This window comes from Anomaloglossus baeobatrachus, chromosome 2 (assembly GCF_048569485.1).
Source record: "Anomaloglossus baeobatrachus isolate aAnoBae1 chromosome 2, aAnoBae1.hap1, whole genome shotgun sequence".
NCBI classification, from domain to species: domain Eukaryota; kingdom Metazoa; phylum Chordata; class Amphibia; order Anura; family Aromobatidae; genus Anomaloglossus; species Anomaloglossus baeobatrachus.
In genome coordinates this window covers 141150166-141164689 of record NC_134354.1, presented here as the reverse complement: position 1 = coordinate 141164689, position 14524 = coordinate 141150166, and the positions used below count along the sequence as shown (strand labels likewise).

The window sequence follows — 14524 nt, the reverse complement described above, 5'->3', positions numbered from 1 at the left end:
CGCCGCATGCGGTATTTTCCACTGCGCATGCTCAGTAGCATGCCACAACCGGAAAAAAACGGACTGGCCGCATGTAAAAACTTATGCAAAGGATGCGGTGTTTTCGCCGCATCCGTTGCATAGGTTTCACAGCCAGATTGAGCCGCACTGCTCAAACCGGATGTGTGAAAGTAGCCTTAGTGAAAAGACAACTTTATCTTTCCATCACTAAGAAAGTGGCCATGGGGGGTTGTGGGACCCTGCTTTGCATGCTGGAATTTCCCAATCCAGAGGTTTTGAGCCTGATTTTTACTAGAAATTTGGTGAAATTAGTGATTTGTATAAATCTAGTAAAAAACTGCTCAATTTGGGGCTGCCCACCATTATATTGGCTAAGAAGGGTATTCAACTCATTGGGGGTTGTCCAAAGAAAAAAAAAAAAAAAGTATCCCCCATCAAGGATAGGCGACAATGTCTTGATCGGTGGGCATCTGACCACTCTGGGACCAGCTCTGATTGTCATCTATCCTTTTTGGGGGATACCTTATTTTCTTTCTTTGGACAACCACCAATGAGTACCTGTTGAATACCCCACTGATCAACAAGTTGTCATCTAACTTGTGTTTAGGTGATAAAGCGATCGTCTTGTGAAAAAAAAAAAAAAAAAACGCATTAAGAACCTGCTGCGACTACATCATGTTTAACATTGGTGAGGATCTTAGTAGACTGACTATACTTTTTATAAAGTGTCCTACCTTTAGCACAGAACAAAATATTAGTTTGCCTGAATAAGGGAGTATCAGGCCGAGCTCATACTATTCCCACTTCTGATCCAGCGGCAAATTAGCAGAGCAAAAAGTGCAGATTTACAGAGGACTTTGCTAAATAATGCAACGACAAGAGAATAGCTCAGATGTCATTGTATTATATGTAGTCGAGAGCTGAAAAACACCCAATTGTACAGGGATTTGCTCCAGTTTATGTCTGGACTTTCCCTTAAAGGGGTTATCCGGCTTATTTTGAGTTTTTTTCATTATTACCCTATTGGGCTACATTGGGGCAGGTAAGTAGATAGAGACCACTTACCTGCCCTGCTGTCAGCCCCTCTCCCCTGGCTCAGAGTGGTCATGTGACCGCTCCTGCCGCGATTTTGCTGCTTCCGGTCATTTCATGTTAACATGGGCAGGGCCATGTTGACATGCAAATCTGGAAACAGCATGTCGCCTCCCTGCTGGGCGGGTACAGTGCGTGGAGTCACCGCCCCCTTCCCTGCACCCTCCCACACATTCCTCCGCACCCGTACTCTGCCCACAACCTCCCCCTGCACTTTCTGTGGGGTCCGTGACCTGGGGGCGGGGCCTGGCGGTGGCTGCCGTGGTGTCAGCGCCAGCACCGGGCCCCCTGCTCAGGATCACATTCAAATGTACCGGCATCACAGATGCCGGTACATTTGAAAGCGCTGATGAGAAGCAGTGCAGCGCTGCTTCTCATCACTGTCCCGCTGTCTGTGCTCTCTTCAGCACAGCGGTGACGTCACTACTGTGCTGATATGTCCAGAGCACAGACAGCGCGCGAACGTGCAGGAGCGGCGGGGACCGAGGACGGGTGAGTATGTACTCCCTACATGTGTTTCCTATGGGGGTATGGGGGGGGCTCGGTGCAGAGCCCCGTGTGTGTGGGCGGTGCAGAGCCCGATGTGGTGTGCGCGGTGCAGAGCCCGATGTGGGGCTGTTATTTGCAATGCTGTAGTGATAACAGGTCAGTGCTGGGGCAGAATATACTGACAGGGACTGTGTGTGCAGGGGGCGGGAAGGGGGCGAGGCTGGACACTGGGGAGGGGCTAGACAGAGGCCGGGCGGTGCCAGCTGTGACTGGGAGGTTTTGCACAGGAAGTGGTCAGTTTGCTGGAGCCAAATGTAAACAAGAAGTTGCAGAGAATAAAGGGATAATTCAAGAGGAACAAAAGTTAGAAAACAAAAAAATAACAATGTAGTGGTGTTTTATATGACAATACAGCACAGATTAGCTTAAACTCAAAAATTTTTGTTATGTCGGACAACCCCTTTAACATTAGGCTCTCACTATTTGTAACATGTATTCAATCAAACAAAACATGAAAGCACAGCAAGGACCAGGGAAAAATAAACATGGATTTTTTGTTTTATCTAAACTCACGTGTTAGGCATTACGTGTCCTTAGCTGCAGCCCTACGTCAACAGTAAAGAAACTCCCAGGCTAAACAGAACGAGGGTCATATCTGAGGGTCACAAGTAAAATGTGCCTAATCCAATACTGTATTCCCTACAACTGGAAAAGTGAAAATCTATGCACATTACATTATTAATGGCTTCATGAACTAATCCCAAGTAAGGCCCTGTGCGCACGCTGCAGATTTACCGCGGATTTTGCTGCAGAAAATGTGTTTAACATTGCTGCAGTCATTCCCCAGCAAATCCTATGGGTTTGAAAAAAATGCTGTGCTCACACTGCGTTTTTTCATACCCGCGGACTTACCAGCTGCGGAATTAATGAGCATGTCACTTCTTTTCCGCAGGTACCTGCGGTTTTTGCCATAGATAATGGTAAACACCGTGGGGACCAATTTGCGGAAAATCCACAGTAAATCTGCAAGTGCGGGATTCTTTCAGAGGGTCCAGTTTTTTCCTCAAAAAAAAAAAAAAAAAATGCACTTTCTAGTGCGCACATAGCCTAAGGCTATGTGCGCACTAGAAATGTGAAGTTTCTCAAGAAAATTTCTTGAGAAACTTCTGCCAGTGAAAGATTTCCGGACCTGCGGAAAAAATCCGCACCAAATCCGCATGCGTTTTTGCCGCAGGTTTGTCCCTGCAATAAATAATAAAGATAATCGATAGACAGATAATGGATAGAGGGAAAGATGGATAGATGAATAGATAGATAGATAGAGGGATAGATAGATGAATAGATAGATAGATAGATAGATGAGAAAAACCTATATAATGTTCCACCTCCCTGCATTTTCTAAGCTGGCACCCTTTAGTGACTTTCATGTGGCACTTAGGCTACTTTCACACCTCCGGTTTTTGCTATGCGGCACAATCCGGCACTTTGCATGAAAATCGCAACCGGTTTTTTTTGCTGCCGGTTGCGATTTTCCTGCATAGACTTTAATTAGTGCCGCATTGTGCCGCATGGCCTTGCGTTCCGTCCGTTTTTTGCCGCATGCGGCAGATGTAGCCGATGCGGCGGCCGGATGGAACGTTGCCTGGCACGTTTTTTCGTGCGGCAAAAAAAAACCGCATCGCGCCGCATTCGGCCGATGCGGCACATTTTTCAATACATGCCTATGGCGGCCGGATGCGGCGCGATGCGGCAATAACCGCATCCGGCCGCCGCATGCGGTTTTTGCCACTGCGCATGCTCAGTAGCATGCCGCAAGCGGCAAAAACCGGACTGGCCGCAAAGGAAAAACCTATGCAAAGGATGCGGTGTTTTCACCGCATCCGTTGCATAGCTTGCACAGCCGGATTGAGCCGCAGAGCTCAAGCCGGATGTGTGAAAGTAGCCTAAAGGGTGCTTAGCCTTGTATTTAGCCATAAAATAAATAAATAATTAAAAAAAAATGACGTGAGGTCCCCCCATTTTTTGTAGCCAGCTAGGGTAAAGCAGACGGCTGCAGCCTGCAGACCACCGCTGGCAGCTTCACCTTGGCTGATAATCCAAAACAGTGGGCACCCCACGCTGTTATTTTAAATTATATAAATAATTTAAAACAAAAAACGTGGGGTCCCCCCCATATTGGATCACCAGCCAAGGTAAAGCGGACAGCTGGGGTCTGATATTCTCAGACTAGGGAGGTCCACTGTTATTGGACACTCCCCAGCCTAAAAATAGCAGGCCGCAGCCGCCCCAGAAGTGGCGCATCCATTAGACGTGCCAATCCTGGCGCTTTGCCCCAGCTCATCCCGCGCCCTGGTGCGTTGGCAAACGGGGTAATATATGGGGTTGATGCCAGATGTGTAATGTCACCTGGCATCAAGCCCTGGGGTTGGTGAGGTCAGGCGTCTATCAGATACCCGACATCACCAACCCAGTCAGTAATAATTAAAAAATAGACAACAAAAAAAGTTTTATTTGAAAAAACACTCCCCAAAACATTCCCTCTTTAACCAATTTATTGAAAAGAGCACAATCAATTCCACGTCCGGCGTAATCCAATAAGGGGGGGGGGGCACGGCGATCCATACCATAGTCGCTGTCCCAGTCAATGAAAAACAGAATGTTCCCCATTGGCTGGGAGAGCAATGCAGTGACCTGAGCTAACATCAATAGGTCAGCTCAGGTCACTGCAGGGGATGACGAGCGCTGCCATCAGGAGCATAGATGAGATCATTACCTTCTGTGATCATCTCCTGTACTGCTGACGTCAGCGCTGTCACTGACTTATCGCGAGAGCCCGTGACGTCACCGCTAGTGACAGTCTCGGGCCGCTCGCGAGTCGGCCCTAGACAGCAGTGACAGCGCTGACGTCAGGAGGCAGGAGATCGTCACAGCAGGTAATAATCTCACCTCCTGACAGCAGCGATCGTCATCCCCGCGGCTCCCAGCACTGCAGGATGTCCGTGTCTGCCTGCGCTGCAGCGTGACAGGCTGCTGACACTGCGGGCAGACACTGACACCCTGCAGTGCAGGCAGCCGCGAGGCCGGAGCAGGACACACACTGCACAGACACCTGGAGGTCGCACGGAAGTGCTTCTGTGCGGCGTCCAGGGAGTGCGACGTGTGTTTCCTCTGCTCCTCTTCCTGGCATAATGACATCGCTTCCTGCAAAACCGCAGGCAGCGATGGGCATTACCGCAGGTAAATCGCGGCTATTCCGGTGGTATACCGCACATCATTGCTACCTGCGGAATACCCCCGGAATACCGCAGGTACCTGCGGAAATTAATGGACATGCACATTTTCTCAAGAAAGTTTCTCGAGAAAATTTTCTCAAGAAATTTTCTTGAGAAAAATCCGCACAGTGCGCACAGCTATTTTTTTTTCTCATTGAATTTCATGGGAAATGTCTGCACAAAGATTGCAGACATTTCTCAAGAAATTTCCGGGGCAAATCCGCGGGAAAAACGGTCTAGTGCGCACATAGCCTAAGGGTGGTTTTACACGCTATGAGATCGCTACAGCAATCTCGTTAGGGTCACGGATTTTGTGACGCACATCTGGCCGCTGTAGCGATCTCGTTGTGTGTGACTCCTAGGAGCGATTTTGGATCGTTGCAAAAACGTCCAAAAATCGCTCCTCGTTGACATGGGGGTCCTCTCCTCAAGTTGATCCTCATACCTGCGGCAGCGCACATCGCTACATGTGACGCCGCAGGAACGAGGAACCTCTCATTACCTGCCACACGTCAGCAATGAGGAAGGAAGAAGGTTGGCGGGATGTTCGTCCAGCTCATCTCCGCCCCTCCGCTTTGATTGGCCGGCCGCATAGTGACGTCGTATTGACGCCGAGCGAACCGCTCCCTTAGAAAGGAGACGGTTCGCCGGTCACAGCGACGTCGCCGAGCAGGTAAGTAGTGCGACGCTGCCGTAGCGATAATGTTCGCTACGGCAGCAATCTTCACATATCGGCATAACGATAGGGGCGGGTGCTATCACGCTCGACATCGCCAGCATCAGCTAGCGATGTCGCAGCGTGTAAAGCCCACTTTAGACTATGTTCACACAGTGCATTTCTGCTGCGTTTTATTCTACAGCACAACCTGATCTCTTAGCAGCAAAAAAGCGCTGTGCTTTTCATCATTTGTCTACAATGCATGATGGTAAAAAAAAAATAAGCAGGGGAAAAAAAATGCAGCTTTTTCTTCACTCATTGCTTTCAAACGGTGAAAAAAGCAGCACAAACGCTGAAAGAATAGACATGCTGCTTCTTTCAAAAACAGCAGTTCTCAATTTTAGTCAGAAAAAAAAAAAAAAAAAAAAGCAGGTATGCATGAGATGTCAGGTTTTGGTGGTAAGGCTGCTTTCACACATCCAGTTTTTGCTGTGCGGCACAATACGGCACTTTGCGGGAAAACCGCATCCAGTTTTGCCGCCGGGTGCGTTTTTCCACATAGACTTTTATTGCGTCCGTTTTTTGCCGGATGCGGCACATTTAGCCAATGCGGCGGCCGGATGAAACGGTCAAGTGAACGTTTTTGTTTGCAGCGAAAAACCCGCATCACGCCGGATCCGGCGCGATTTACAATGCAAGCCTATGGACGCCGAATGCGGCGTCCTGCGGCAAAAACCGCATCCGGCAGCGTTTTTTTGCACTGCGCATGCTCAGTATCAAGCCGCATCCGTCAAAAAACGGACGGGCCGCATGGAAAGACTTATGCAACGGATCCGTTTTTTTTCACCTCATCCATTGCATAGGTTTTTCAGCCGGATTGTGCCACACTTCAAAAACCGGATGTGTGAAAGCAGCCTAAAGGAGCTTTTTATTAGCATTTGCTTAAAACCAATGGAAAAAAAATGCAGCAAAGAGGCCTTGTGTGAACATAGTCTAACATTAAATCGACACTTCTGGCTGTTGACACATAAGGCTATGTGTCCACGGGAGAATGTAGCTGCGGATTTTTCTGCATCAAAATCCGCAGCTTTCCTACGGAATCCGCACCTTTTCAAAGGTGCGGATTTGCCGCGGATTTTTTTTTTCTTCCCAATTTTAAAGGTAAAATCCGGATGAAAATCCGCAACAATAATTGACATGTTGCAGATTTTTCCGGATCAAAATCCGCTGCGGAAAAATCCGCAGCGTGGGCACACCATTTCCAAAATGCCATAGAAATGGCTGGGAAGTGCCTGAGCTGCAGATTTTCGGGAAATCCGCGGCTTTTCCGCGAGAAATCCGCGGCAAAATCCGCACATTTTCCGCAGCGTGGACACATAGCCTAAGAAGCCATTATTCTACTATGCTATTCAGCCTGCTGCACGGTGCGGTGTGATCCCACACAACACAGAATCATTGCGTATTGTATGCAGACACAATCAGCAGGTCTGCAGCAAGAATTTTTCAAAGGGAACCTGGTGCAGTGATTTTACTACTGGAACCAGGGCTACGGCTATATAGGTCCTACTGGTTATACAACAATACTAGTTAGACAAGACAGGTATACGAAATTTAGCCTTAAAGCCACATAGCATTGAAATAAGCCCCAAAGCCAGGCCATCTTATATGTGGACTGAAACCTGTAATTTTTCAGCAGTGATATCAGATTACAAAAAAAAAAAAAATGTTTCAGGTACTGCATTAAAGTTAATAGTCTGTCAGCAGGTTTTTGCTTTGTAATCTGAAAGCAGAATGTTGTAGGTATTGAGATCCTGATTCCAGGGAAGTGTAACTTACTAAGCTGTGTGTTCCAGTTTTAATACAATCTGTGTTTTATTAGCAGGAGATTGTCACTACAAGACTAGGAGTCTCGTGTCCCCTGATTATCTCCTCTGTATAACCTGCTGCCAACATGGAGTTGTAGCTACGAGTACGCACAATGTATAGAGGAAGCTGCCTATCAGCGGTGTTTTAGGCCGGAGTCACATACGCGTACGACTCGCACGAGTGTAATGTGAGAAAATCTCGCATTGCACTCGGCCCCATTTAGGACAATGCTGCAGCTCAGATCTGCGAGTTTTTCCCTCAGCCCTTAACGGACTGAGGAAAAAAATAAAAAATAAAATATCGCAGTATGTTGCGATTGTCTGCGAAAGCCATGTTCATCGGACTGCACTCAGATGTCATTCAAGTGCAGTGCGATATACACACAGGCTGACAATGTGACAATGGAGGAGATGAGGGAGACCAACTCCTCCCTCTCCTCTGCAGCTGTGATCAGATCGCAAGATCACATCAGTCGCATGACCCTCGCAGCAGAGTGTTAATCGTTTTGGATGCTCTCACATTGCATTGGAAGCTATGCCTAAGTGGAACCATACCCTTAGTTGTTTGTGGTCATAACTATGGATACCTAAGGTCCTGCAATGCCCCGGACAAGAGTTAAGAGACAGTGAAATCAGAAGAAGATCGATACTACATTTCTATTAGCAATTTTCTAATTGCTATTATTACACCTACTACATATTGGGATAGGATCTTGGAGATGGGTTACCCCTTTAAATTTAGAAGCTGCAGCCATTCTGACACAATCTAAATTTTTAGGTTTAGTCATGTAGCAGAGTCCAGAGAGCTGCCCACACCAGGCACCCTATAGAGATTGTACATAGACAGTGAGGTGTCAATCACAGGAGGGGCGTGCCCTGCACATGACAGCTAGACCCAGCAATGATAATCACCATGTGGTAAAGCCTTTAGTTTAAGTAAACAACAGCACAGAGCCCTGATAACAGGCATAGTTTATTTTTATTTTTTAGCCCCCACAGCATGCTGTCCTCAGCTTACCTAGCAAAAGTCTGCTGACAGATTCCCTTTAACACTAGAAGTCCCAGAGAGGGGTCATTTAACATTTCTACCTTTGGAACCCAGAGAGCTCGAAATTTCTGGGACTTCTAGTGTTAAAGGGGTTTCCAAGCTTTTCACAAAAGTATACAGTTACTCTATGTGGCTGCAGACTTGTGAATCCTCGCGTCATGCTCACTGCACGCACTGGAGGATTCTCCAATGCCAACGACGAGAGTGAGCGGTCATATGACCGGAAGTAAGTGATAAGCACAGTACCGGCCACATTCCGACTAGACTGTGCAGCTCGCTCAACACAAGTGAATTAAGCGAGGCCTTGGAAGTCTAGCTGGAATGTGGTCAGGAGTGTGCATATCACATACTTGTGGCACTGAGTTCTACAACTAAGGCTACTTTCACACTTGCGTTGAACGGTATCCGTTGCATTGCGTTGTGTAACGGATGCAACGGATGTGTTGCATATAGTGACACAACGGATGCAACGGATGCTGCAAAACAACGCAATTCGTTTTGATTTTTTTTTTTTTTTTTTTCCCGGTTTTACCAGCGGCAGACTATAGTGAACGATCAGCTGATCGTTCCCTGCAGCCGGCCGCTGGGTGATCAGCTGATTGCTCCCAGTAGCCGGCCGCCGGGTGATCAGCTGATCGCTCCCGCCCGCCGGGTGATCAGCTGATCGCTCCCGGCTGCCGGGTGATCAGCTGATCGCTCCCTGCAGCCGGCTGCCGGGTGATCAGCTGATCGCTCCCGGCCGCCGGGTGATCAGCTGATCGCTCCCGGCCGCCGGGTGATCAGCTGATCGCTCCCGGCCGCCGGGTGATCAGCTGATCGCTCCCTGCAGCCGGGTGATCAGCTGATCGCTCCCTGCAGCCGGCTGCCGGGTGATCAGCTGATCGCTCCCGGCCGCCGGGTGATCAGCTGATCGCTCCCTGCAGCCGGCCGCCGGGTGATCAGCTGATCGCTCCCTGCAGCCGGCCGCCGGGTGATCAGCTGATCGCTGTCACTTGCCGGCGCCCGGGCATGCCGGCGGGCGGGCGCTCAGCTGAGCGCTGTGACTTGCCGGCGGCCGGGCATGCTGGTGGCCGGTCATTCAGCTGAGCGCTGTCGCTTGCCGACGGCCGGGCGCTCAGCTGAACGTTCGGCCACCGCGAGCCAAAATAAAGTTTGATTTAAAAAAAAAAAAAAAAAAAAAAAAAAGAGCATGCGCAGTGAAATCCAGAGGATTCCGCTGCTCAAAATAACGTTACATGCTGCGTTCCTCCCGCTGGGCGGAAGCAACGGAGCGTCGCCCAGCGGAAGCAACGCAGCTCCTTTTGGTACAATCCGTCAACCATACAAGTCTATGGGAAACAGCGGAATCCGTTAACGGATTCCGCTGTTTCCCAAAAGGGCGGATTGTAACGGAAGGAAAATAACGCAAGTGTGAAAGTACCCTAAGGCTAAGTTCACACATCCTGTGTTTTCAATCCGTCAGGTCCGTCAGCAACGGATCAGTCATTTTCAAGATGTCAACTGATGCAACTGATGTGTTTTTCACAGGATTCCTTTCACAGGAATCCTGTGAAAAAACTGATCAGTTGCGTCCGTTACATCCGCTGTGCGTCCGTTTTTTGACGGATCAGTCATGATCCGTCTGTGTTTGGGACAGCCCAGTGGGCGTGCCAAACATGCTGGGCATGCTCAGTAGAGCATGACGGAATCCTGCGCAGGATTCCGTTGTAAGACGGATTACAACGGAATCCTGCACCATAGACATGCATTACAAGCTTGGCGGATCGCGACGGATTCCTGCGCGGTGCGTTGTTTTCAACGGCCCGAAAAACGTTACATTCTGCGTTGCTACCCGCTCGGCGGTCAGTCAAAAACGACGGACCGCGACGCAGCGGATGCAACGCAGGGTCATCAGTCGCAATCCGTCGCTAATATAAGTCTATGGGGAAATACAGGATTCCTGCAAAATATTTTGCAGGTTACCGTAATTCCCCAAGGAGACGGATTGTGACTGATGCAAAACACAGGATGTGTGAACTTAGCCTAAGGCTAAGTTCACACATCCTGTGTTTTCAATCCGTCAGGTCCGTCAGCAACGGATCAGTCATTTTCAAGATGTCAACTGATGCAACTGATGTGTTTTTCACAGGATTCCTTTCACAGGAATCCTGTGAAAAAACGGATCAGTTGCGTCCGTTACATCCGCTGTGCGTCCGTTTTTTGACGGATCAGTCATGATCCGTCTGTGTTTGGGACAGCCCAGTGGGCGTGCCAAGCATGCTGGGCATGCTCAGTAGAGCATGACGGAATCCTGCGCTGGATTCCGTTGTAAGACGGATTACGACGGAATCCAGCACCATAGACATGCATTACAAGCTTGACGGATGGCGACGGATTCCTGCGCGGCGCGTTAATTTTGACAGCCCGAAAAACGTTACATTCTGTGTTGCTCCCCGCTCGGCGGTCAGTCAAAAACGACGGACCGCGACGCAGCGGATGCAACGCAGGGTCATCAGTCGCAATCCGTCGCTAATAGAAGTCTATGGGGAAATACAGGATTCCTGCAAAATATTTTGCAGGATACCGTAATTCCCCAAGGCGACGGATTGTGACTGATGCAAAACACAGGATGTGTGAACTTAGCCTAAGACCACTGAGTGCCCACCATTTGCCTTATACCTGTGGTCACATCACCGCTCAGTCTCACCAGAGAATCCGTACAGAATTCGCTGCACATGATGTGAGGATTCACAAGTCTGCAGTCACACTGAGCGAGAGCAGACTTGTGAAAAGCCTAAACAACCCCTAATGATAAGAGTGAAAAATAACGAACAACCACTTGCACCTCTCATCCATGGGGCCTAGTTGCTTAGTATTATAAAATCACATGAAGACACTTGTATAAGCCTAATCCATCAGGAAAATCTCCCTTGTGCATCAGCTACAATGGATATGCTGTCTGTGGACAAACTGGATATCAGCTCCTTACAATACCCCTCAGTGTAAGGCGGGCTTTACACGCTGCTTCATCGCTAGCGGTGTCCAGCGCGATATCGCATGTGCGACGGGGGCAGGTGCTATCTGGTGACCGCTGCTGTAGCGAATATTATCGCTACAGCATCTTCACACGTACATACCTGGTCGGTGACGTCGCTGTGACCGCCGATCAATCCCTCCTTCAAGGGGGAGGTGCGTTCGGCATCACAGCGACGTCACTAAGCGGCTGGCCAATAGAATCGGAGGGGCGGAGATGAGTGGGACATAACATCCCACCTCCTTCCTTCCGCATCACCGGTGGACGCAGGTAAGGAGAGGTTTGTCGTTCCTGCGGGTTTACACACAGCGATGTGTGGTGCTGCAGGAAGGACAAACAACATCGTATCTGCAGCAGTAACGACATTATGGAAATGAACGTGACACAGATCAGCGACTTTTTATGCCTTTGCGCTCATTCGTCGCACCTAGGATTTACACACTGCGATGTCGCTACCGGATGTGCGTCACTAACGACGTGACCCAGACGATAGATCGGTAGCGATGTCGCAGCGTGTAAAGCACCCTTAGAGCTTCTAGGCCCGTCCTAGTAATATGCCATTCCCTTATCAGTCTGTCATAACATGTGCACTGCAGATTAGGGAATATACCCCAAACTGGAGAACATGGAGTCCACAGATCTGCATTTTTACTCTATGGAGTCAGCCCACTAGAGCACAATCCCAGGATTTCAGAGCATGGCCATGTAGGAAGCACTGACTGCAGCCGGACACCACATCTGAGGAACACCATGCATAGATCCAACAATGAAGAGGTAAGAAAGCAACAAGCAGGAACCACAGGTCCGTATTCACACTGCTGATCCCAGGCACGTGGATGGTCGGACTGCAGGGAGCAGGCACGTCCACACCGAGCGCAGGAGGCCAATGTGAGGGCAGACTAACGTGGGACATTTGGGACCAGTGTGAGGGGGGATTAACATGGGACGTTGGAACTAAAGTGAGTTGAGCATCTGCGCTGACAGGAGCAGGACAGGGACGATACACACAGCGCTGCAGGGACGATACACGCAGGACAGGGACGATACACACAGCGCTGCAGGGACGATACACGCAGGACAGGGACGATACACACAGCGCTGCAGGGACGATACACACGCAGGGCTGCAGGGACGATACACACGCAGGGCTGCAGGGACGATACACACGCAGGGCTGCAGGGACGATACACGCAGGACAGGGACGATACACACAGCGCTGCAGGGACGATACACGCAGGACAGGGACGATACACACAGCGCTGCAGGGACGATACACACGCAGGACAGGGACAACACACACAGCGCTGCAGGGACGATACACGCAGGACAGGGACGATACACACAGCGCTGCAGGGACGATACACGCAGGACAGGGACAACACACGCAGCGCTGCAGGGACGATATACACGCAGGACAGGGACAACACACGCAGCGCTGCAGGGACGATATACACGCAGGACAGGGACGATACACGCAGCGCTGCAGGGACGATATACACGCAGGGCTGCAGGGACGATATACACGCAGGGCTGCAGGGACGATATACACGCAGGGCTGCAGGGACGATATACACGCAGGGCTGCAGGGACGATATACACGCAGGGCTGCAGGGACGATATACACGCAGGGCTGCAGGGACGATATACACGCAGGGCTGCAGGGACGATATACACGCAGGGCTGCAGGGACGATATACACGCAGGGCTGCAGGGACGATATACACGCAGGGCTGCAGGGACGATATACACGCAGGGCTGCAGGGACGATATACACGCAGGGCTGCAGGGACGATATACACGCAGCGCTGCAGGGACGATATACACGCAGGGCTGCAGGGACGATATACACGCAGGACAGGGACGATACACGCAGGACAGGGACGATATACACGCAGGGCAGGTCTCAGCTCCGGACCCACTTTTTGCTTTGCTCAGATGCAGGGAGTGGTCGGACACCGGCACACGGGTGGCCTCCCCGGGGTACACCTGCCCTCCGGCATAGAAGTGGCACTCTCCGTCCTGAGCCTTGCCCGGCCGCGTCTGCTCTTTGTCTTCTGCTGCAAAAGCGGTTCCGGCCAGCGCTAGGCAGAGAGCCCAGAGGACTGCAGGCCTGGACCGCGGCGCCTCCATCCTGTGCTGCGGCTGTGGAAGGACACGTACTGCCTGGATGTGGCCGTGTGCAGGAGGCGGGAAAGTGAGGGCAGCGGGGGGCGGGGCGGAGATTAACCCCTCACCCACCAAGTCTAGTATCACATTTCATTCATATCTTCTGTAGAAAGGCAGATTTTTTTCCTGTCAGAATGTTCTTCATGTTTTAAAACATACATCATATATGTATTTGTATTCCTCATAAAATGACAATAACGAATTGCACCATTATTATTGCTATTCCTCCTGGACACTTAAAATTACATTGACGGTTGGATGTTTCCTTATTTGTCAGCTTTGTATGCCACCCTTCTCCTGAGACTCGGAGCGGCTCACACTGGCAACATTGTCCCATTGGGGCTCACAATCTAAATTCCCTATCAGTATACGTCTTTGTGGAGGAAACACATGCAAACACTGGGAGAACATACAGACTCCTTGCAGATGGTGTTCTGTTGGGAATTGAACCCAGGACCCCAGCGCTGCAAGACTGCAATGCTAACCACTGAGCCACCGTGCTGACCATCAACTTGTAGACCAAACTTTCTGTCAGTGTCCAGCTCAGCCTCAGCATGGCTGCCCTTTTTCAGGAGTCTCAGATGTCCTGGAAGATGACAGTTTTGTGTTGTCAATTTTCCCTATTACAAGATGTTCAGACTTATTTTTACATGTTTGAAGTGGAAGCTAAGTTCCATTTTTTGTCCAGAAGCGATTTGTAAGGCTGCATGCACACACTGAGTGGTGAGTGTTTCAGTATGTGGGAAAAGCAAATGTTTTCAATACTTTTTTCTCAACTGTGTTCACACAGGAAAAGCATATGCCAGGGGAAATGCAGAGTGATCATGTAAATGCCCCATTAAGTATGACCTGCCTAACCCAGGAAGAAGTGCAGAACCGACTTAGTAACATTAAAATTGACAAATCACCAGGCCCTGATGG

At 49.8% G+C, this 14524-nt stretch overlaps 1 protein-coding gene across 2 annotated transcripts in view; it reads right to left on the bottom strand.

Moving 5' to 3' along the window:
- PRDX4 (peroxiredoxin 4) overlaps nt 1-13628 on the bottom strand; it is a 92802-nt gene extending 79174 nt beyond the window's left edge. Inside the window, exon 1 of one of the 2 annotated variants that reach the window (XM_075333397.1) lies at nt 13357-13628. In XM_075333397.1, the coding sequence (XP_075189512.1) occupies nt 13357-13567 (211 nt within the window). In that variant the 5' untranslated portion in view covers nt 13568-13628. The remainder of the gene's footprint in view (nt 1-13356) is intronic. The other variant, XM_075333396.1, reaches the window with a different exon arrangement.
- Nucleotides 13629-14524: the final 896 nt, after the last annotated feature.